At 37.5% G+C, this 25340-nt stretch overlaps 1 protein-coding gene across 2 annotated transcripts; it reads left to right on the forward strand.

Annotated features, from left to right (window-relative positions):
- Positions 1-932: 932 nt before the first annotated feature.
- On the forward strand, positions 933-22251 carry LOC108046432 (carbonic anhydrase-related protein 10). 2 transcript variants are annotated; one of them, XM_017126091.2, is made up of 8 exons: positions 933-1541; positions 11964-12011; positions 14660-14796; positions 14860-15051; positions 16068-16230; positions 17930-18084; positions 19086-19217; positions 19873-22251. In XM_017126091.2, the coding sequence occupies exons 1-8, from the start codon at positions 1457-1459 to the stop codon at positions 20062-20064; spliced, it is 1104 nt and encodes a 367-aa protein (XP_016981580.1). In that variant the 5' UTR covers positions 933-1456; the 3' UTR covers positions 20065-22251. The 2 variants fall into 2 exon arrangements, with proteins under 2 accessions (XP_016981580.1, XP_016981581.1); XM_017126092.2 differs by having other exon boundaries at positions 19904-22251.
- Positions 22252-25340: the final 3089 nt, after the last annotated feature.

Consider the following 25340-nt stretch of genomic DNA (forward strand, 5'->3'; position numbering starts at 1 on the left):
TGCTTTTTGGGACCTTTTGATATTTATGTCCATTCCTTATTATTTTGTTACAGACTTTTCGACTCTTAAAAATTGCTTTAATTGTTATTAAAGTAGATATGGGCTGTGAATATTATTAAAGTCAAATAAAATTGGTAGTAGCGTTACGAAAATTCTTTTTTTCTATGAAAACTTTGAAAAATATTCGTAAAAACTAACAAGGTAATTCGTTAAAAAACTCGACCAGTCAAAACCTTTATTTTGGTTAATTTCCTCATTATATTAAAATAACCTAAATATGGTTTACCAAACGTTTTTTTTAATTACCCGAGGCTCGATAGTTTAGTCCCTTTGATGTGCGTTTTATATTTGCTCACTTATCTCATACAATGTCATTGCAATTGTAAATTCAAACTTGAAAAAAAATGGACAAGATATTTATTTTTTACATTTTATATTCGCCTTTCTAATTTTGCTAAACCAAGAAACTGTTACAAAAATTCCCTTCCCTTAGAAATAAAATGATCTTATACTTATTTATACATTGCTAATAATTCAAAAAATATGTTTAAAAAATCTGCACTGAACATTTAAAAAACCAAGGATATTTTGTTTTACGATATTTTTACTTTGTCATTTGACTGTTCTCAGTTTCAGCAATTTCCCTTCTTTTATAAGAAATATTCGCTGCCTATCGGTCCCAGTATTTCAAATGAAAGCACTTCGTGCGGCGGGCAGTCGTCGTTTTCCCTCGGCTTCGTTCGTCCCTTTTCGTCCTGGCACGAGAATCCTTTCGCTATTGCTGCTGTTGTGCTAGTGTTGCTGCCGTCGCCGCTGCTGTTGCTGTTGCTGCTGTTGCTGCTGCTGCTGCGCGCCTGCCGAGAAGCCCGTTGCATATCCTTTGGCGCTGATGCCACTGACAGCGCCGTTCAGTTTCGATTCGGATTCAGAGACAGACGGACGCGCCCTTTCGTTCCTCCGATTGCAGTTGTTTCGAAAAAGCGCGAAAACTGAAAATTCTCAAAAACAAAAAATAGAGAAAACGCCTCCTACCTTGCAAGCAAGGTATAACAATTTTTTTCGAGTGTGCAGTGTGAAAAGAGCCGGGTCAAAAAAATAGCAAAACGAGAAAACAGAAGACGGAAATGAAGCCAGCAAGTTGTGTGCATATCGGAGAAAGTAACGGAAATTAAAATTTGCATATATGCAGAGGGCGGCGGGCGGCGGTGGGCGTTTAAGCGGTATGCGGTATGCGGTGAGCGGTGAGCGATGAAGATGGAAATTAAGATGAAAGCGAACCCGCAACTGACCGAAGCCAGACTCAAGTGCCAGATCTAACTGCAGACTCGTGCGCAATCCAACCCACCAGCCGAAACTCGAGCGAAAGAAACAGCAAATAAAAGAAAGAAGGCACCATTGCCTCCCAGGAGCAATAGTCAGAGTCCAGATCCGAAAGTCCAGGGCAGAAAGCAGAGAGATGCCGTCGCCAGGACACACATCATTCTGCTGCTCCACGGCAGGATTTATCGCTTGCTCAGCAATCGTTCTGCTCTGCAGTTCCGGTAAGTGAAATATGCCCAACAAAAGGATCCAGGATCCGAGGGGCAAACCCACTTCACTCACTCACTCACCCTTTAACTCACTGCCTCGATTTCTTTTCTGTTGACCAACAAATTTGATTTTGCCTGCTTCTGGTTTATTGTTGACGTTGCATTTTGCAATGGAAACGTCATCGAATGTAAAATGTTTTGCGAGGCAAGTTTAAAAGGATTTTGGCAGTGGCACACACAGACACAGATGCAGTCACAGATACAGTTACAGATACAGATTCAGATACAGATACAGTGACTCCGAGACGAGTATCTCCACCGCAACAAAAACGCACCGACACTTTCCACAAGCAGTGAAAGGATAAAGGACGAGAGTCCTGGACACGGACACAAAGGGCAGTCGGGGAAAACACAGCAAAGGTCTGCAGAAATGGACAAATGTACAAATCTACAAAGGGACGAAAAGACATTGGGACATGTGTGGCAGGATGTTCTCGGACAACTTCAGCTGAGTTAATGCATTTTGTTGCACAAACCCCCCAAAAAAAAAGGGGGAAAACATAAATATATTTGCACAAAAATGTGGAGAAAACAGCTTGGGGCGACCCTTCACCTTCTGCGCCACCCACATGTTGCAATGGGGAAACAAATTAACGCTCAAGTAGCTAAACCAGAAACCTCCGACCTCAACGCGGTTTTCCTTTGTGCTAATCTAATATCTCGTCCAGTTTTAGACTGGTTGGGAAATGTGTCAGTTGCGTAGTTCCTAATGAAACCTAAAAGCATCCCAAGCATTTTCCAAAGAAACATGTCAAAGATCCTGCATTTTAGAATGGATTTTAAAGAAGCTCAAAAAGTATCTTTCTAAAAAGAGGAACTAAAAGAAATTTTATTCAATACCCTTTATACAATCCCACACAAAATGTGTAAAACGGAAGAATAAAATTCTAAAATGTATAGTTTTTTATTTTAGTAATACAATTTCACTGCAACTTAGAACATCTTTAAATAAAAAATTATATTCAATTCACTTAAAAATAAACAGAATGTTATTATAAATACAAAAGAGACTTCCTTTAAAAAACTACAATTGAAGAATTGTTAGTTTAAAAATACAGATTAAATACAGTTTGTGTAAATAGTTAAGTATCAGTATTTCTAAAACAGAGAACATTGTTTAATTATTAGATTTGATTAATACAAATGTCTTAAAAATATACAAAGTCAGTATTTTCTAAAAATGATCATCAACTTAAAATGAATTGTATTCTCAAATTAATAAAAAATCTTCGGAAAACTTGTGAATTTTTTTAGAAAACGTTCATCAAAAACCTTTTATTTGTTAGCAATTCAGCAAGAATTGCGATTAAAGTGGCAGCAAAAATGGAAAGCGAATTAAACAGTTTAACCGAGCACAGACACAGTTCATCAAGCTGATTTAATTTCATGAATTTCGCACTCTTTTTCTACTGTGGCCTGCAGCTTTTGATTGTCGTGTTGCACTGCAGCCTTGCAGTTGATGGCAGCCATATATATTTATGTTTTAATTTTATATTCATAATGTTTTTACACATTGAACAGCGCATTAGTGATAAAAACCGCAGACAGATCGGTTTTTGGTACAGGTCCTTTTTGGAGTCGGTCTGCGTGGTTGGATGATGTCAGGTGGTCTGGAAAAGGGGGATGGGGTTTTTTTTTATAAAAATTGCAGCATAAACAAGTGCAAATAAAAATAGGCGAAACACAAGCAACAACAGTGGCAGTGCGGTCAGACAACAACAACAACTGCAACAGTGGCAACGGCAGCAACTGAAATTGCATAAACTGCAAAGTGCAAAACTGAAAAACGAGTGAGGCGAATGAAAGGCGTGTGAAAAGCGGGGCACTGGCGACAAAACATTGCCAGTCATAAATATGAAAATATTAAACAAAATACACAAAAAACGAACTTCAGATGCCCCCTTCATTGTGAAAATATTGGGTGTGCAAAAGTAAAATTTGTAAAGAGCAGAAAAATTGTATGTGATATGCTTTATGCAACATAAGCTAATTTTAAATATAACAGTTCTGAAAAAAGGATGTTTAAGGATATACCATTAATTTAAACAGATTTTTAGAACATATTTGCCATTGCTTTTAATTTTTAATGCATTATTACTTATCATATTTTGCGTAATGTAAGAAACAATTGTAGCTTCATTTATTTAAGAATTGTGTGTAATTTGTATAAGCTTTTAGTGTCCCTAAAATGTTGAAATAATTTGTAGGTAACTTTCAATGCCATTGGAACTGAAATAAAATATTGAACAGAAACTTTATAATTAAATGCCAATCTTAATTTTCATATAAAATAATTTTAATATTGATTGACTTATCAAAAAAGCAATATTAAAATCTATATATAAAATACCGCAAAAATAGGGATAGAAATAAATAGATAGAAATAAATAGAAAATAAGAAATACAAGAAAATGAAGTGAAATCATTTTTTGCGATTTTACCAATTCAGTCCAGTTTAAATCTAAAAGCCGACTAATCATATGAATGTGGCCAAAACAGTCTGATAATAATCGAAAGGCCTTTCCATGGAAGGCAGGTCATAAAAAATAAGGAAGGGAAGCCCAGGAAAAGCGGGGAAAGGAAAAACGGAAAACATTTTGTGGGGCGTAACAAAAGCGAGCTATATGGCAGAAATGCATGCAGGACAATCAACTCTCGCACACACACACACACACACACACATTCGCACTCGCAGGACACAATAGATGTGAGTGTGTGTGTGTGTGGTTTATGATACCATTTAGCCGGAGGGTTGTTTTGACAAATTGTGCAAATTATTGTGTTAAATTTGCCCTTGAGGTGAAAAATCACTTTGACATGACCAGCCAAGAGGCATCGCTTTTCCTTCTTTTTCATTTTTTTCCCCACCAGCTTTCCCACTTTTCCGCTTTTCCCAGAAGTGCTTAGCTGATTGTGCTTTTGTCTGGCGTATTATAAACGCCAATACATATGTCAGCCGGCGGGCAATACGCCTCGTTTGACCACCGATCTACTTTAAGTGGCTGCCCCAATCTGCTGCAAGTGCTTTCCAACACACAGCTGCGGTCAAGACAATAGCAGCTCTGAATTCTACTTGCTGAATTCGGATACCTTAAAATGAATAAATTTAAAGCAAGAGATTTGTAACTTTCGCAACGGTATTGTGTACGCAAATTAAGAAATATACAATTTCAGCTTTAAATGCTGATGGATTGAAAAAAATTGCCAAAATACTGATATTTTTGATCGAACAATTTTTTTTTTGTCAAATCAGGACAGGACTTTCGAAAAAAAAACACAGCTTTTTAACGTTTTTTTTAGCGTTTCTGTAGCCTTTTTTTTTAGAAAAGCTTAGTGATGTCTTATAGGTTTTCCAGGATTCAGTAGTCGTCGTATCCTTGCATTCACCTTGATTTTTTGACGGTTTTTGCATACAATTCATTATAATGTCAAAAGTGGCTGTTTTTTTCCTTTTTTAACGCGCTTTTTTGCTGTAATTCGTCCAAAATTAGGCACAAAGCTAAAAGAGTAACTGCTTTGTGCAGCTTATGACCTTATCTAACCATCCAAGTAACTACCTTACAACAATTTTTTTCTTCCAATTTTCGCATTTTTCATAAGGGGTAACATCATGTTTTTTTTGCGAATATGGTTCAAAAATAATAATTTCCAGGTTTGAATGCCAATCGATTAAGAATTTAATTACGAGCTCAGAGAGAGATGTCATCCCATTATTTGAGCATTATTTTTACTGTTATGGCCAAAATACTGATATTTTTGGGCGAAATATCAGACATTTTTGGTGAAAACTGCGGACTTTAACTTTTTGGAAACACAATTACTTTTAAGCGTATTTTGTTATTACCAATTCTCATTTATCATTTTGGAAATCCTCAAAATCACTTTACCGCTGATTTTCTTAAATTAATAAGTTCCTTGCCATCTTATTTTAAGCCATTTCAATGTCCGAGAGTTTAACAAATTATGTGGCGCAACTGATGAAAGAGAGTGGCTTCCCTTCGCAGCTATATGCAAAGATTTAAAGTACTTGTCCCTTTTTTAAGGCCAATGCCACTAATTGAGCCAGCTCAGATACCCGTAGATGAAGTTGCCAAGCTGGTAAAAGTTTTCAAAAAACGATTTCGCATGCAGCGTTGACGTGACTCGCATTAGCCCTCGGAAAACTGCACACGTGTGTGTCTGCACTACCCCCGATTTCGGCGGTGACCCCTCACCTTTTGTGGGCCCCAAAACCACCCACTTCGCCTGCCCCACAGGAAAATGTACTGTTGCTTATTATCGAAATTGTATATGCCGAGCAGCGGCGGCCACAACTTCCTCTTGAGCCTTATTCGCCGCTTTTTCTTTTAGCCACTTCGGCGAGGTGGTTTTTTCCTTATTTTTCCAGGGACAGGGGGACAGGGGTGGTGGTGCAGTGGTAGGTAAAAGTTTGTTGGCACCAACAAATTAAGATAGTTGGTTAGTTGCAAGCGGCAAATGTCTAGACGGTTTTTAGCCAAATTATGGTTTTCAAGCGTTGTATTTGCTCGCCCTGCCCTTTCGACCCCCAAATCCTTCCTGAACATGAGCTTTGGCTTACTTTGTTGGCAATTACCTCAATGCACTGGGAGAAAAGCAAACATATACTATCTAAAATAAGCTGCGATTGCTGTATAAAAAGCCAAGAAATTCTTATATGCTTTCTCAAATTGATGTATTAAATTAAATTCTTGACAGAAACCTATTTAAACAAAATAGTACTATTAGATTCATATTAGGTAAGTTTTATAAAAATTGTAAAAAAATGTAAATACTATATCTTTGATATTGGTATAAAATCTTTTTGCTTAAATCATTTCTTATAAAAGACTTTACTTTAGTTTGAGGCCGGTACCCTTTGTGGCTTACTTTTATTTTGGAACGGATCCTTATCCGAATGAAATTGCTTTTCAATCAACGTTTTCGGTAGCATTTAAACACATTTCCACAGCATGCGAAAAAATAACAAATCAAGCAGCACAAACATCAACTTTTGCTGTTAACTCATCGCGTGAGTTGAACGTTTATTTCTCTCCACTTTGTTCATCAGCATTCCCCTCTATTTTTTTTTTTATTTTCCTGACCCATTTTTTAATTTGCCCCAAAAGATGAAATGGGAATTTTATTTTTGGCGCCAAGAACCAACAAAAGTATTTCACTGCAAACACAAAACGGGAAAAAAGCTAAAAGAAATGAAGTGCGGAATTCCCACAATGTTTCTCCTCGAATGAGGGAATGGAAAAAGTTTGGCTAACTATTTAGAAAAATCATGTAATGGCGTGGAAATTGTTTCTGTCCCTATTGCTGCTTAATTTGCTAAGCGATTAAATGTGAACTGCGTATTAAATGGCAATGGGGACTTTCACAAAAGTTTTAAATTTCCACAAAATACTGTGTAATTAGATTCAAGGGGTTTTTGGGGGAAAATATGTATTTAAATGTATCTGAGGCGCACTTTGCATTTCATTTCATTTACTTCGCATACTTAAAAGCTCATTAATATAATGGCATATTGTATTATTGATATTATTAAGTGAAATTAAATTTTTTAATTAGTTTCTTTAAAAAGTTTAATTTGGGCTGAATATCAGTCGTCGTTTAAGACTTAATGCAACAATTGCATTTAACTAATATAGAACACTTTTCAACAAATTAAAATTCTTACTTTTTAATTTAAGAATAAATAAAAATTAACTTTACTTGCTGTGAATATTACATTTTACAATGGGTAGCCAAAAAGAACATATTTTTGAACTAAGTTAAGTAGATTTAAAATAACATTTTTTATATTAGCTTAGTTCAGAGTTCTCTCTGCCGTGTTGCAAATGTATTTAAAGCCGCAGTTTGTCCGTTTGTCTGCTACCTGTAGTGCACTTTCAACCCTCGTTCGGGCCATGAATTATGCAGCTAATCAGTTTTAATGCGCTTTCCATCGAAATCCAGTGTGTGAACTTTCAGCTCGAGCGCGCAAAACAAATTAAAAATGTAAGTGAAAAAATGCGCATACAAAAACCGATGAAATCTGATCGAATGTTTGCGAGCAAATTAACTCGCCGAAATGCTTTATGAAGGGGTAAAAATGGGAAGGCGGTTCGGGTCTCAAAAACCAGAATTATGGCCGTCAATCTTCTGGGGGGGAGAAGTGTGGGGGGGGGCTGCCAAGGCGACAGTTTGATAAACTGGAGCAGCGCTTCAGATACTAATCAGCGCTTCGCTGCTCGCTTAACAGGAAGCAATAAATTCTGCCAGGACATGCCAGGATATATGGGTGTGCGTGTGTGTGTGTGTGTGTGTGTGTGTGTGTGCGTTCCGCGCCCTTGTCTAGAAATTTTAATTAAAAGCGATGACACAGCGAGTAATTCAATATCAAAATGTCGCCTATTAATTTTAAGGACATTTCCTTTATTGATTCACTGTCAATATTATATTGAAGCCATAATTTACACATAAAAGGGCTATGGCCGTATCCCCCCCAACCCCCCCCCCAATCACCCAATTCCCTAATCATTTGCCTTAAGAACAGCCTTTGTTTGGCTTGTTTAATTCATTTAGACATTGAAATGTGGCAAGGGGCGTGTTGGCCCTTTTTGATGGGACCCACGCACGATATGGTGTGTGCGTGACTGTATCTTAATACCGGGTCCAAAGTCGAGGACATTTCCCTGCTCCTTGATGGCCGAGCATTCCATCTTTACGCCATTTTCATGAACACGCCAACCAGCCAGCCAGCCAGCCAGTCAGCCAAACAAACAAACAAACAAATAAGAATACCAAAATGGCCCAGGCACACGTCCGCCCCCCTTTCTTTTGCCCACTTGATTCTGATTTAACGCCCAGCGTATAGTGATTACGACAAACAAACAACCGAAATGGAAATCCCAGTTAATTCAGTCATCTAAACGCGCTTGTTATTGATAAGAAAGTGACTCACGCTCCGCCAGGAAAAACACGGCAATTAATATGTCCCCTTCTGATAGAGTAATAAAATGTGGGAAGGGTTAAAGCACAAGGAAATGACGAGGAAAATGGCATTCAGTTTGAGGGGTGAAATGAAAAGAAAATAATCCTTAAGTATTCATGATAGTTGTAGACATTTTTATGGATTTATTGGACATGAAAAGGTTTACTGACAGGAAAGCCATTTAACAAGGAAAAACAATTTTGTATAACCATTTACAAACACTACTCAAATCTAAAAATGTAATTTAAATAGGGGGAACCAAAATGAACGAAAAATCGCAATTTAATTTTATTATTTTAAGACTGTCGAAAGCAAACAGAATACCAGCCAGTCTCTTGAGATAAGTCTTCTGAGCAAGTACTTAAAACGACTGTCACCTAAACCGTGTTGAACACATTGAATTTTGGCCAGGCCAGACATATGTATGTACAATCTGCAAGCCAATGAACTATTTATCCGCCCCAATATAAGTATTGACATAAGCACATATATCGACTTCTGGCCGCTGGATTTGATAAACAGCCTAAGATACGAATTAAAGCAGCTGGAACTGGCACAAAGGCCTAATGCTCCGAATGCCAGAGAGGCCAAATAGATAGTTATAAATATAGACAGATAGGGATGGACAGATGTACGGTGGAGGGTTTTTGGGGGACGGATAGAGACAATAACCCGAAAGCCAGATTCCATTTGAATGGCCAACAGGAACCCATAAACCATTGGCCAAAGCGCACACACTCGCAAATATACACACAATTGTGGCGACAGACTGACTGTCTTTGACACCCCCTCCCTGACCCTCATAAAACCCAACACCCTTTTCCTACACAGAAAAAAATGGTATCACATTTGATTACTTCAATCTAGAAGGACTTTTAAGAAATGGTAATTGGAATAAAAGTTATTATAATTAATAAATAATTAAGTATTATTGATAAGCTCAAATATTTAGATTGTATTTGTTATAGGTATTTTAAAATATATTTATATTTTGTCGCATTAAATAAATAAATGCTTTTTTTCATGAAAAGGTTTAAAAATTGAAAATTCTGTTTTTCTTCTCCTTTAAATGCATTTTCACTTCAGTTCTCATTGCTTAAAATAAATTCATTTGCGTATGAAATTCACATAGAAATCACTTTAAAATCTTATACATTTTTGATCAGTGTACCCAAATTTTGTTGGTCGATGAAATAAAACTGTTATAACAATAAATTAAGTTGCTGTTGCAGCATAAAAACGAATTTACCAAATGACTGAATTGTATTTTGGGGGACTGGATGAATCGGGGACTACGACTATGCAATGGGTTGACGAATCGCAGGAGATGAGTCCTGGAAGTGAATCGAGAGCCGTTGGTCTAGTTCGCCCGTGCCTCTGTTTATTTGCGACCATTTGGCCCTCCGTTTGGGGCCAATTTAATAGCATACTTTGCAGCGCTAAGCAGACAGAAAACAACAGCGCAAATAAGAGGCAAAAAATTGGCGACTAGCGACAAACAAACAAACAAAATGAAGTGACGTCGCCGAGTCGCGACTCACAAAAACGGACGTTCATTGTTATGCCAAGAAAAGCAACACGACGACCCGAAAAGGAATTCAGCAGAAGCAGGAGCTGAAAACAGAAAACAGAACACAGAGACAAAGGACCAAAATGGCCCAGGATCAAATGGCAAATTGAAGATACACTATTTCAGTGGCTAAGCCCTTTTCGATTTTGCACTCCTGACTAACACTATAATTTAAAAATAAATATGTAAATTTATTTGTAATCCCATAAAGCTTTTTGTTCAATTTTGATGTCTTGTTTTATCTTTATTTTTTATAATTTCTCAGGCTTTGATTTTAGGCACTCAAAATCTGTACATATATCACAAATAAAAATTAATTTAATTTGAAAATTCCCAATTATTTGCTTTTGAGAATTATCATATATATATCACATTTAAAATAAAATTTTTTGTGGTTTCGTTGCTTTAAAATAATAAAAGTAGTAGTTAAATAGTTAAAAATGAAGACATTTTAGGTATTCATCATCGAATTTTGCAAAGAATGATCATAAATCGCAATTTTAAATTTAATTCGCAGCATTATTACACTTGTCAGATCAGACATTGAAAATGAAGAATGTTGGAGTTAAATTATTTAATTTTTTAAGAATACTAAGCAAAAAAAGGTTTTTTAAATGATATACAAAATCTAACTGACTTTACAAAAGCAAACTTATTGTTGCGGAAATCAATGATTATGCAGAGATATAAGGGATTGGAAAGTATTATGATCTATAGAGACCATAAAGAAGATCAGTTGAAGTAACAATATGATGGGCAAGGGCTCATCCTTCGACCCAAAGTCGTGGTGTCCTTCAAATCACCAGGGTATTCGCAGTGATGGCAGCAAACAGGAAGCGGGCAACGGTTCCACTGACTCCCTTTTGAACTTCCGCTTTGGCTTGCAGCAATTTCTTTGGCCTTTATTGCCGACCAACCCCCCAACCACCCCCCTTTGCAAAATCCCCCTGCCGAAAAGCTCCGTTACGACGCATATAGCATAAATTTTGAATACGCTCAAACTGCTCAGAGGGGGGCGGGAGGGGTTGGAAGGGGGGGTTGGGGTTGGTCCTGGAAAAAAATAGCGAAAATTGTCTGTCGCTTGATAAAGCGGAAGCAGAACTTGCCCATAAACGAAATGTGGCAACTGAGTGTAAACTTTATTGGCGCCAGACTGCCTGGCGACATCGCTGTTGTCATGCTCATCCCTTAACCCCGAATCCAGTATCCTCAGCATCCCAGTATCCCCAGCATCCCAGTATCCTCAACATCGCAGCATCCTGGCTGCTTTTTTGTGGCCCAGTTGGACGTTGACTCATGCGACACGCAGGATAAGCAGGACCACCAGGATTGCGACTGCGACTACGACCACGACCAGATCCGATGGCGTCTCGATGGCTGGCAACTAAAGTCATCGTTTACCCCCCAGAAAGAAGCCGCTTGTTTGTTTTGTCTGACTCCGCCGGTGACTCTCAGTCTGCGGGGGAAATGGGGGGATGGGGGGAAATCGAGGAAGTCCTACATTAGTTGATTTCATGCGCTGTTTACATTGGCAGCGAATTATGCGCATTGAAAAGCCGAGATTTGGCTGCCAGCGGGTGGCCATCCCATCTCTACATTCCGCATCCTCAAATCCAGTATCCTGCAATCCTGCAATCCTACACTCCTGCATATGCAAAGGGATCTGGGATCTGGAGTACTGTATCCTGGGCTGACTGCTCCTTGGAGTCGAATTCGGCTGGCATTTGGAACTTGTCTAGACTCTAAGCTCTTTGGCACCTCGGTGCTTACATTTCTGCTTTAAGGCTCTCGATTTGATTTCCTTCGTTTTCTCGTCTATTTTCAGAGGTCCTGTCCAGTTGGGAAGAGTGGTGGACATACGATGGCATATCCGGTAAGTGGCTGAAAAGTATTTTTAAAACACTGTCAAATTTCGGCACACTCTGAGCTCCTTCATCTACAATAGTTAATTAATATATGTAAAGACCTAATAGCTAAATGATATTAAGTCAATTTACGACATTCTAAAACTATTTATTAAAACCTAAAGCTTTTGAATTACATTAAATGTAAATAAAATTACAATGAACTGTTTTCGAAAAGATGTAAAGTAGTTGTAATACTACTCATATACTTAAACTATATTACAAGTTTAATATTGCTTTATTTAAACATTGATTATTATATTTTGTGATCCCCCAAAAACCTCATAAATTATGGTCAAAAGTTTGAAAACTTTGGGCAAACAATACTTTTATTTGTCTCCCTTTTTCAATCAATTTCTTTTGTGAATGGCCAAACGTTTAAATCTTTATATGTATGAATAAATTGGTAAAACTTTCGCACCCCTTCGGATGCTGTGGCTGAAATAATTAAATTTCAAATGGTTTAACAACAAAAACGCAGACAGAGCAGACAAACAAACAAACAAACAAACGAACAACAAACAAACAGGGACACCCACACAAAGTGGATGTTGTTGCTGTTGTAATTGTTGCTTGTCACTGTCTGAATTTTCCTCCATAGCCCCTGATGCACTTTTCGCAGCAACATAAAAAAGAAGGGAGAAACAAGCAACATGCAACTGCAACAGTGGCAAGAAATGAATGCAAAACACAAAATGAACAGCGGCCACAAGAGCGACGATTGCGGGCTGGTGAGGGAGGGGGGGCGTTGCGAGGGGCGTGGCTGGACAGGTGGGCGGTTAGTGGGCAGTGGCCAACTGGTGGGTCAGCTGCATCATCACGGAGCAGTTTTTAAACTTTGGCATTTATTGCCGCCGCGCGTCATCAAAGCACACACACAAATGCACGGGATGGGATGGCCACACACACACACACACACGTACAACCTCACTCTAAAATGCACACAAACCGTTAGCCATCAAAACCAAATTGTAGAAAACGGAATTCACATCCTGAAAGACCTGAACATTATTTGGGTTCCAATAACAAAACCACAAATAATTAAGAATACTGGTCATCAAAAGTTAGCAACAAACTAAATATTTGGAGGCTAAACATTTTATAAGTCAAAATATTTAAAACATATTTAAAATTATCCTTTTTTGTAACAAAAATAAAAATACTATGCTATGAATGCTAGTCCAAAGAAAACATCATGAAAGTAACGATTCAATAATTTACATTAATCTAATTTGAATCATTAAAAACTTTAACAAATATTTGACTCCTAAAAAAGTAAATTAATACTTTTTTTTTAAATATAAGTGTATGTTAACACTTCAGAAATAAAATTTCATAACAGTTTTAGAGTACTTTATTTATACTTTTTAATAATTTTAATTCCCCAACAGATTTTGATCTCACTGTAACTTCCAAATACACTTTGCAAATAATCGAATATTTCTATATTTTTTTCAATATTCAAAAGAGAGTATAACCTGCAGTCTGTCAAGGCCCAACTAATCTAGCACCTATTATTTGCCTTTATTTATTTGCCCACAACATGGAGAAAAATATTAAATTTTGCATAAGGCACAAAAGGACTAATTCCCCAGGCTTCTCTTTTTTTACCAGGAACCACAGGACCTGCCTTTTAACCCTCGGTTTGCCTGTCTATGTGGTGTGGAATTGTTTTGAAAACTTTCGACAGTTTTCAGCTTGTCACATTGGAGTTGGAAACCAGCCGAAAACCCAAACAAGTGAGGGTGCCTCTGACCCCTTCGCTGCATTTAATTGCCATTTAAAAGGGGGTCAATGGCTTGCAAGGAGAGGGATGGGGAGGGGGAGGGGAAGGGAGGATTGGGGGGATTCAGTTGGGTAGCTTATGAAATTTCATTTGGCATTTGGAATTGTCATCGATGTTGCTACTGCAGTTTCTGTTCTGTTTCTGTTTCTGTTTGCATTGGTCGAAACGGCGAAGACACGTTTTCCATTTGCTCGATTGACAGAAAACTGTGGCTGGGAATCCGAATTCAGGAACAACTGAAGGGGCCAATAACCGATGGATATTTATCTCTGACTTGTGGCTATACTTTTTACCCTTTCTGGGTACTAAAAACTCTGTAAAATTGTTTTATTTTCGATTTTATGAGGTCTTGTCATGTGTTAAATTATCATCTTCCAATTGAGAAAATCTAACGTTTGATGGAATTCAATATATTATCAAGTAAAACACCATTGCTTTTTAAGAATGTTTTGCATACAACTTAAATGGACTTAAAATCATTTTAATAATATATTTAAATCAGAACCTAAAATAACACAGCATAAAATAACATATAGAATATTCTACAAGTTGATTAAAAATCTGAATAAAGAGTATTTTAAATTTAGGATTTTTTGAAATGCAAATGCATTAGCTACCGTGATGTTATTAGGTTAGTTTTATAATGTTAAATATTTAACTGGCTCCCGATAAAAGGGCATCTCTAGGCATGTTCTTTGGTTTTAAGAAATACAAAACAAAATATAGGGACTCACCCATCAATGTCCTTGTTTTGCTCACTTTTTGCGCATGTGTCCGTTTGAGCGGCGGCGACTCATCCTTTCGGCTTCCTTTTCGGCTCTTTTTTGGCAGGACCTAGCTTCTGGGGCCTCATCAATCCGCAGTGGAATATGTGCAACAAGGGGCGCCGCCAATCGCCCATCGACGTGGTGCCCGACAAGCTGCTCTTCGATCCCTACCTGCGACCCCTGCACATCGACAAGCACAAGGTGCGTATGGGGCATGCCCCTGATGTTGACCCCGAACTTGACCCGCCTATCCTGCACTTTCAGGTGTCCGGCACGCTGCACAACACGGGCCAGTCGCTGGTCTTCCGGGTGGACAAGGACACCAAGCAGCACGTGAACATCTCCGGCGGACCTCTGGCCTACCGCTACCAGTTCGAGGAGATATACATCCACTACGGCACGGAGAACGTCCGCGGATCCGAGCACTTCATCCAGGGCTACAGCTTTCCCGGCGAGGTGAGATCATGCCAAAACAGCTTTACTTTTTATACCCGTTACTCGTAGAGTAAAAGGGTATATTGTATTCGTGCAAAAGTATGTAACAGCTAGAAGGAAGCGTTTCCGACCCTATAAAGTATATATATTCTTGATCAGGGTCACTAGCCGAGTCGATCTAGCCATGTCCGTCTGTCCGTCTGTCCGTCTGTCTGTCTGTCTGTCCGTATGAACGCTGAGATCTCGGAAACTATAAAAGCTAGAAGATTGGCATTTTGCATGCAGATTCTAGGAGTTCCTACGCAGCGCAAGTTTGTTTCAAAAAGGTGCCACGCCCCCTTTAACGCCCACAATCGCTTATATACGATTTTAAAAATTTAAATATTTCGGAAAAGTAAAAATGCAGTTTTATTGTGTTTATCAATACCTATCGAAATGTAGAAGAAATTTTTCAAATCGGACCATTCGTTAAAAAGTTATGCGTGATCAAAGTTTCTATCTCCATCTCCCTCGCACTCCCTTTACCTGAGTAACGGGTATCTGATAGTCTATAGACTATAGCGTTCTCTCTTGTTTATATTATATAACCAAATTAGTACAAAATCAAGACCAAATTCTTTGTTTTTCCATTTTTTAGCAACTGCTTTTACTATAAATAAATTTAAATTCTGAATGCCATTTGTAAAATGTCCAACATTCATTCATTCATAATTAATCAATTTATTTTGTTTTTATACATTACAATTTCATAAAGCTGTTAAGATTTTTTTTGGAGCTTCTAAATGGAACATAGTACCAACAAGTTATAAAAAATATTGGAAAGGTCTTTTTCAAAAATGAGTGCTTTTTTTTTTGGAATTTTTGGTTTAACATTTATATATTTAAAACAAGCAAAAGACATGTTTGTTATTTATTCCTTATTTCGTTTTTAGATGCCAAATGTTGCATAGTAGATAGATCAAATATTATTAGCTTTCTGCTTTGACAGCCTAAAGTTATAAGGCAGTAAGGCAATAATCCAATAACCCCCGTTTCAGATCCAAATCTACGGGTTCAACAAGGAGCTGTACCACAACATGTCCGAGGCGCAACACAAGTCGCAGGGAATCGTGGGCCTCTCGCTGATGGTGCAAATCGGCGAGACGCCCAATCCGGAGCTGCGGATCATCACGAGCACCTTCAACAAGGTGTTGTACAGAGGTGAGTGCGATGGGGGTACACTACCCCTTAAGCCTCCCGAAAACCAACCCACGGCCCATCCACTGACCACCTTCATTTCCGTCTACGCAAAATGCTGCCGGAAATGTTGCAATGTTAATACCGTTGCAAGTTGCCTTTTCTTTGGCTGCCCCGTTTTTATGATGTCATTGCAGCGGCAGCAACAACAACTGCAGGGGGCCATAATTATGTCCAGGCGGGCCATAAAAAATTGAGCAGTTTGATGATGGGTGCGGGGAGCGGGGAGCTGGGGGGATTTTGGCCAAATTGAGACTGGTCGGCACAAAGTGACGAAAATGAAACCTCGAATTACACTAAACCGACACTTAATAATTCCCCACTCCTCCCCCTGAAAACACATTGCACGTCTCGTTGGCATTTTCTTGGCCAGTTTAATAGCCTTTTTACAGGTCGTACAACTTTATGGGAGCCCAGCCCCAGCCTTAATTTGTAAAATGCCAGGACGAAGCGACCAACCGACTGAAACCGAGAACCCAGAACCCAGAACCGAGAACCGAGAAATATGCCAGGCCACTCGCCAAAAACAGCAAGAACAACCACAATAACTGCAGGATAAAGCCGCTACATAAACTTTAAAGTCCCCACATTTTGGATACTCTTCAAAAATAAAACAAATTAACTTATAGACTAGGAGAAAAATTAAAAGCTAAGCCCGGTTAATATCGTGTCAGAAATATGGAAATAACTATTTGTAATTCACAGCAGAAGGGATAACAACTTTTCTATTAAGAAATACATTTCAATCTTTACATGGAAGTGTATGTTAATATTTCATTCTTTACATGGAAGTGTATATTAATATTTCATATTATATTTCCAATTAAGAAATACATTTCATTCTTTACATGGAAGTGTATATTACTATTTCCTATTAAATAATATCGATATTCAGAATAAAAGTCTTTCTTAAATTTAAATGTATCTGATCTACAAAAGTTAAGTCTTGTGATTTTAAATTACATAGGCTTTCCAAAAAGAAGTTCACCATTACAAAATCAGACATACTCAACATATTAATCAAATCTTTTGATATGAATCTAAATTCTCAAGGAAAAGGGTAAATAAAAATAATTCTGTAGGCAGTTTTATAGGTTTAAAAGTGGATAGGTGAGTGGTCTGATATAGTTATTAGCTTTTAAAGTAAGTTCGAGATAGATATTTTTACTTCGACAGTCCAACGTACATTTTCCTTTAATCCCCACGGAATACACCTGAGGAACTCCTTCCAATCAGCTGATTGATGTGAGTATATCCCCGCAGAAAGTAAAACCAACACTTGCAATGCAAAAAAAAACCTATTCCTCCGTCCGGGAAAAGCCTTCTCCGTCTCCGGATTCAGTTTGACTTGGGCTACAAGCCGCGAGTTGCTTCATTTCCGGCTGGCAAAATGATTTGTATGAATAAAGCCGAGCGCTGACGTTGAAGTGGTCAGGTTGGGAAGTGGCAACTGGCAACTTGCAACTGGGCTGAATTATTCATTAGACCCCGGCAGACGTGTTTTCATATTTTTTGCGCGATATGCGCATAAATAGTCGAGGCACCACCCCACATCCCACAACCCACCCAAGTGCACCTTGAACTTTGCATTCTCACGTGTTCCATGGACCTTATCAGCATTATCCATTATCCATTATCCTTTATCCATTATCCTTCCCCGCAGGCTTCTCCACGCCCATCCGGCACATATCCGTGAGGTCGCTGCTGCCGAACACGGACCACTACATCACCTACGAGGGCTCCACGACGCATCCTGGCTGCTGGGAGAGCACCGTCTGGATCATAGTTAATAAGCCCATCTATATCACCAAACAGGAGGTGAGTCCTGCCATCGACCGCAAATAATTAAATGCATTTCGTGTGTTTTTCAATTGCAATTAGAGCGGCTTTCTCTTGCTGGTTTATTTATGCTCGATTCGTTTCGGTTCGATTCGTTTCGGTTCGATTCGATTTTCCCTTTCCATTTTTTTTTTTTTGTATGGTATATTACTACCCATTTTTTACTGGTCGCTGATTGGAAGTACAATGAAATCGCATAAATGCAATTATAAAATTGCTCATCAATTTGGGCAGTGGTCAGATCGCGGTGGAAATGCGGTCAATATTCCGCTCTGTGCATAATTAAAAAACAATATTTGGTTAGTTTAATCAATTTGCATAAATGCATATCAAACATGTGTAACGGCCATGCCGTTGGGGTCAAAGAGTGCTGCGAAAAAATACTCAAAGTAAATGAGTAAACAATAAAATAGTACAAAAACTCGGCCGAAATACTCGGCCGAAATACATTAAGTGGAATGTAAACAAGTCAACGAATGACAAGAGTGATTTTTATGAACCTGTTGGAAATTGAAAGATGCTTAAATAAAAATAGGTGAACATATTTTTATTAGGTCCCAAAATTTTTATTAGAAAAATATTTAGGAAAGTTAACAAATAAAAAACTTCATTATATTTTGATCAACATTTTCAGTTGGTTACAAAAGGTAATCTTTTTTCAAGATTTGAAATAATTTAAATTGAATTTAGGGGTCTTTATTTCTGTACGTTTTTTACTAGTTCCTTTTTATTTTCAAGGGTGTGTGAGAAATATTTAAAAAAAATGCTCTAACATAAATTGAAAATGCTCTAACATAAATTGAATTCCATAAACTAAACTAAAATATAGTTGTCATAGCAATTAAACATTTCAACATTGACAAATTGCACAGGGAATTCAACACTCAATTTAACGGCAATTAGCGGGTCATTTAACCAGCTAGACAAACCACTTAAAAACCCACCATTAGGCAATTACCAATGTCCAATTTATGTTGCAGTTGTACCAACTCCGACGACTGATGCAAGGCTCCGAGAGTACACCAAAAGCTCCACTAGGTAATAATGCGCGGCCCGTGCAAAGTTTACACCATAGAACCGTAAGAACGAACATAGATTTTAAGCGCAACAAGGTGAGTGGCAACGCTTTAATTAACCCATTAGCCGCACGGTTGCAAGTGGACACAGTTTTTATTTGCGGTCACATTATTATAGTATTTACACATTTTTTGTTCATTTATTTTTAATGCGAAGTTCGGCTGCTGTGTGGACACAACTTTCATCCCTGATTACTTTTTTATACTATTTACATGGGAGGTTTTATTTTTGCAAATGTATATTTAATGAAAAATGGGCGATTTGTGGGCACACACAAAATGCAAAACATTGTAACGATTTCAAATCACTTGTTAAAGCTTGCCTTTTTTTACACCGTTAATCAGGTAAAAAAATTTATTATTTACCGGTCATTATTAAGGTTGTTATTAGTGATTTTTTGATAAACACACAAACATTTTACAAATCGAATAAGTTATTAAGAAATTAAGTTTAACATGGACAGTGACGTCAGTGCTAGCAGATAAATTCCACCAGATGGCGCCTTATCTTTTTTTGTTTGCCGCGCCAATAGCGCCATCTGTTAGGAGCATGTTTCTTTTTAAATTGTTTAAGAAAATAGAGTTTCTTCTTGCTTATTTATATTTTTAAGGTCACTTCTGCTCCATTTTGAGTCCTGCAACCGTGTAGTTAGACCCTCAAACAAATCTAATCCTTCAACAAATTCTCAAGTATCCAAAACTCTCTTCCAAAACATTGACAGAATCAATATGCGTGCCCCTCGATGTACAAGGACATGTACTATCGGGCGAATCGATGGTCACCCGACACGGGACTTTTGATACGTTGACAACTGGGCAGGGAGTGCTGCGAAAAGCAATTATTATTATTGCTATTATTATTATTATTATGCGTGGTAAATAATGTTACAGCAATTACAACTATAATGACAACAACTGGTTACAAAAACATCAACAACTGAGGCTGGCAACGAAGCATTTTGCATTTTTTATGTCGCATTCAATTTTTATATTCATGTTTACAACACGAACTCAGGATTCGTTTGGCTTGCAATTGCAATATTCCTACGGCAGCAGCAGCGCGGCAATTTGTATTATTTATTTCATTATTATTAATAATACAACAACAGGACAAATTTAGGTAACAAACGCATGCAAAAAGCGGAAAAAGAATGCTTATAGAACGAGAATAACAATAGAGTAAATTCCATGCCAAACGCAAATGCTAAATTTAACAAACACACAGACACTAGCAAAAAGCAGCAAATAGTAGCTTAAAATTTGCGTAAAATTGTTATTGCAAATATATTTTTGTGGAAGAGCATGAGAACTTAATTCAATGAAATTCAATACCATTCGGTTTTTTCTTGGATTTCTGCATAACACAAAAAAAGCACGAGTCCGCCGTAGTTTCTTGTTTGCCAGGCTTAAATTTGTAAATTTAAGCGTGTTAATTAAATAAACAAGGACTCCTGCTTTTCAATCACCTAGTTTTCAATAGATATTCATATCGGAAAGGAAATCTGGTCGATTAAAAAGCTTAGATTTATTCCGGACTCATTTAAATATTTCCAATTCAATGCATTCCATATATTTATAATTATTTGTGATTTGCCTCCAAAACAATTCAGCAAATAAAGAGAAACAATGTTATAAGAACAGGAAAAAAAGCGACTACAAAGTGAAATATGAGAATTTCCGTAAACTGGATGGGTGGACAATAACTAACAAACAAAACAAAACGAAACGAAACGAAAGATAAATGAAAAGATGGAGAGGAAATATAAACAAATGGCAACAGAAATTAACAAAAAGTAAATATTCATATAAATATACACAAAAGTAAAGGTATCTATATATAAAAGCATATATATACACACATATATAGACCACTCAATCAGGGGGCAGCCACAGATTTCTCTAGAGATTTGGAATCTTGTAAAAACAAAATTATTTTGCCAAAGGACATTGGGCTAAAAATCTTTCCAAATGGATTTCAAACCTTCGTACACCGTTTAATACTCTAAGGACATCTGTGGCACCCCTGTATATATATACACTATACACACTATATGTATGAATGGAAAAGTGCAGTAACTAAAATAAAACCAAAAACGAAAACCAATGTCGGTACACTATATAGGATGGCTATGTATAACTCCCACAACCGAAGATACATCCACACACACCCAAAGCATCTATACGCGTCTATATACTTGGCTTCGAAATCGATGATCTCGCAGGACATCCCATCCTCAGTTAGCGGCCATCTATATATCTATACATCTATAAACCTAGTCACCAGTCATGGAGTATACACCAGCTAAAGGAATGGGCTACAAAACGTAATCCAACTCTAAATGGCAAGCATTAGAATTAACTAACTAACTAACTAATTAATTGATTAACTAGCCGTGTTGCTAACAAAAACCCAAGAAAATCAAATTCGAATTAATGAGTAAACAAAAAACTAAATATATATATATATATATAAACAACATTTTTTTTTGAAGGAAAACAGTGTTGTAAAGTGCTGTAAAGACAAGTATTGTGGCTAATGTAGAACCTAAGTTACTGAATAGCATTTAGCAGTTAGCAACACCTGAGTTTGTATTATATACACGAATATATAGTATACCTAAACATATATCAGATCCGTTCAATTCCCACATTCGCAGCTGTCGAGCGACACTTTGTGCAATTATTTCTTTGGGCCAAAAAGCAACCAACTAACTAAGGAACATACTAACTAGCCGACCAGTTAGGCCCCCCCGATTATGTGTAGAGCATTAACTAATTGTATAAAAGCTAAGGGGATCGAAACGAATTCCTCAACTCGGTAACACTTTGCTACGACTGTAAGTTACTATTGTGTTGCCATATGAAAACAAAATGAAAATTATAAGGAGCAGAAACTATATATATATATACACATATATATATATATAAATTATACAAATTCTATATATATGTAACTATAAATGCAAGAATTACTAAGCATAGTACAGGTTAGCGGCAATGAAAAGAGAATGTATTGTTTCCCGAGAAAAACGAAATTGGAGAATGCAAAACTAATAAATGAAAAGCGAAGTATTATATGAAAACCAAAGCTCCAGTTCTTTTTTTCGGGTGTGTAATCTTTTCAGCAGGCAGTCATCCCAATATCCGGAACCCAAAATAGAAATGGAATTTCAAATCATCACCAGATGTCGGTTTTGGGGTGAGAGTGAGGTAAGGATTATACATTTTCCCAAGGCAGTTTTCTAATAAACCAAACATCCTGGCAACTGATGAGTTTTCTGGAATTCCCTGACAAGAATTAGGTTGTTAATTCGCTTTTATTTGGAGTCTCTAAGCCGTTTTACTTTGTTCTGCACACTGAAGGAAAATAAGCATAGGGATTATATAATGAATTTATTCATATTTCAAACATTGCGACATTGCAAACAATTTATCTATTTTTTTCTAGTTTTTACAAGGTTGTGTGGCTTTTAATTTATTAAAATATATCCTTCTTGAAAACACTTTCTAAAGTCTGTTGGCAAAATCCAAATACCGATGTTATTGAACATAAATGTTTAAATTACTGGTGAATTCTGACTATTAAAACTACCTTAGCAGAGAAATTTTTCCATAAATATTTGCTTTGACTGTGCAAATTCCAAAATATTTCTCAAATTTTGTTTTTTTGAAAGTGTAAGCCCAATTGGAATGTCCTTGGGCAGCAGAACAATAATAATTATAGTAGCGAATGCGTAACGCAGTCAAGTGCTTAGAAATGGGCTGGCAACAAAAACACACTTTATTTCCGTTTGCTGCCACAATGACGACACACACACACACACAGACACAACTATGCAGCAACGCACACCAACTCATAAGACACACATACACCCACTGCGATGGACACAGTGGGAATGGCCTGTTTAAATATGCAATTTCAATTTCCGAAAAACACAAAACGCGTGCAACACGCAGAGGATTCACAGCTCAGGATTTCACTGGATGGAAAATGGAAGTGTGATGGGGTGGGCAGGGGTAGGAGGGGAGTGGAGGGGTGGTGGAAAAGCGGAAAACCGGTGGCGATTGGGAGGATGTAAAATTTGATGTTGAATGTTACCAGGCAATCGGAAATGGCGGATTTGAGCGGCGGTTGGGCAGCGGCCGCATGTTTAATTGGACGCAATTGAAACTAAACTAGCGTAAAATAGAAATAAAAACACAAATGGAAATGCTGCTCGCGGCCATATGGCCATAGAAATTCATTCGTTTCGTTTCGCATAAAAATTAATTACAAATTAATTTACCATAAATTGGAGTACCACCCCCCTTACCCCCCTTCCCCCCACAGAGCGCGGTTGGTCAGTCGAGTGGCCAGAAGTCGCTACAATCACTGGACCATGGCACAAACGCATTACGAGTGCGATTTTGTGGGGCCTCTCTTTATAACGACTCTTCATTAGCGCCCCTAAACATTCGCCTACAGTGGTCACTCGTTTTAAAAGGGAATTAATTTAAGCAATCAGTGGCGGGCTCACTGATATCCGTTGATTTCAGATGGCAATTCGTTATCTAGGTGAAATTGGACAGGCAAGAAGTATGGAAAACACAGTGGTGAAGGCAGATTTTTATAAAAATAAAAGTAACCTCAGGCATAATTAATGTGTAGTAACAGAGTAATACCAATAAGTAAATGTGTATTCTCTAAAAATGTTTAATTTAAAATAAAGCAGAAGAATTTTTAAATATTATATAAAGAATTCTTAATATTAAATGCAAAATTAATCTCCTGTAAGAATTCTTGATAACCAATTAAGGGTAATTAATTATGCAGTGAAATTAAAAAAAAATAAAATTTTCTTTATTTTTTGCATGATTGTTTAAATTGCTTCTTGGGAAATTTATAAAAAAGCCTAGAGAAGACTACAAAATGTTAGTTATTAAATATTTCTTTTTAAAGTTTTGTAGTTATTTTAATCAAGAAAATCGCAGAGCAAACAACCATTCTGTCATTTGAAAAACGGTTTGTGTTTTTCAACATTGGGGGCTATAATTTGGCCTGCATAATATTTGAGCGATTTGCGGACATTTCCCTGATAGCCAACATTATACCGCTGAAAGCCGTGCTTTTTTACTACCCTCGATATGGCCATTGTTTATGCTGATGCTGCAGCCTTGGGCCAAAAAAAATAAGGGGGCGGGACATTGAGGCATCAGTCGCATTTTACGGAATGCGGTCAAAAGGACTAATTATGCTAAATGCCAAAACCGCAACAACCAGTTAGCCATGGCCAAAACGCGTCCGCTTCTTTTTTCCGCCTCTGCAGTTGTTACTCGATGTTGCTGGTTTTTTTTTTTTCAGTGATGCGATAAACCAAAAATGCTGCACGATATTTCAATTAAATTGGAATGCCGATGGCCATGCATATGTAATGCATTATGATTTTGGGCCAACATTTTAGCTGTATTTTCAGTGGCCAGTGCCCAGTGCCACGCCCCCCAGCGAAAGTTTCTGCAGTTTGCAAAAAGCGATGGGCGGAAGGGCCGGACATGTAAATAACAGCAAAAGTTTTAATTAAATTTTAAATACAAGTTAATTTTTGTGTATTTTCACGCTCCACACTAACCCCATCTCTCTTTCTCTCTATCTCTATCTCTCTCGACAAATCCCTTTTATTTAACTTTGTCTATTATTTATCTTTGTGTGTGCGCCGCGCTGAAAATGAGTTATAAATATTTAGTTGTAATTCATGTTTAGTTTGCATTGTTTGCGGCCTTAAAATCGAAATTAATATTCATGAACCAGCGGCGGGACCGCTTCAAATTTTAATTAGAAATAAATAATTCCAGCACTTGTTGCTTTGCATTTTGCCATTCATAATCCCAATTGCATTGAGGTGATTTGCAAGTAATCATGTTGTACATTTCCAGGCCACACAACGCATATTGATGTCGATTGCCCGTTCTCGTTTCGAATCCTATTTCGATCCTGGATCCAATTCCTGCTCCTTTTCCAGTAATAAACGTGCGTAATCAAGCCATGGCCAGCTATGTATATCTGTCTGAATGACGGGGGCACACAACAAAAGCCAAAGCCAGTTCTCATATGGCACACTGAGAGGAAAGACGGGGCCTCCATCTTTGCTTGGCAAGGGAAATAGATTTGCCAAATGGTTTGAG

The sequence above is a fragment of the Drosophila rhopaloa genome, unplaced genomic scaffold, assembly GCF_018152115.1.
Source record: "Drosophila rhopaloa isolate 14029-0021.01 unplaced genomic scaffold, ASM1815211v1 contig_3, whole genome shotgun sequence".
NCBI classification, from domain to species: Eukaryota; Metazoa; Arthropoda; class Insecta; order Diptera; family Drosophilidae; genus Drosophila; species Drosophila rhopaloa.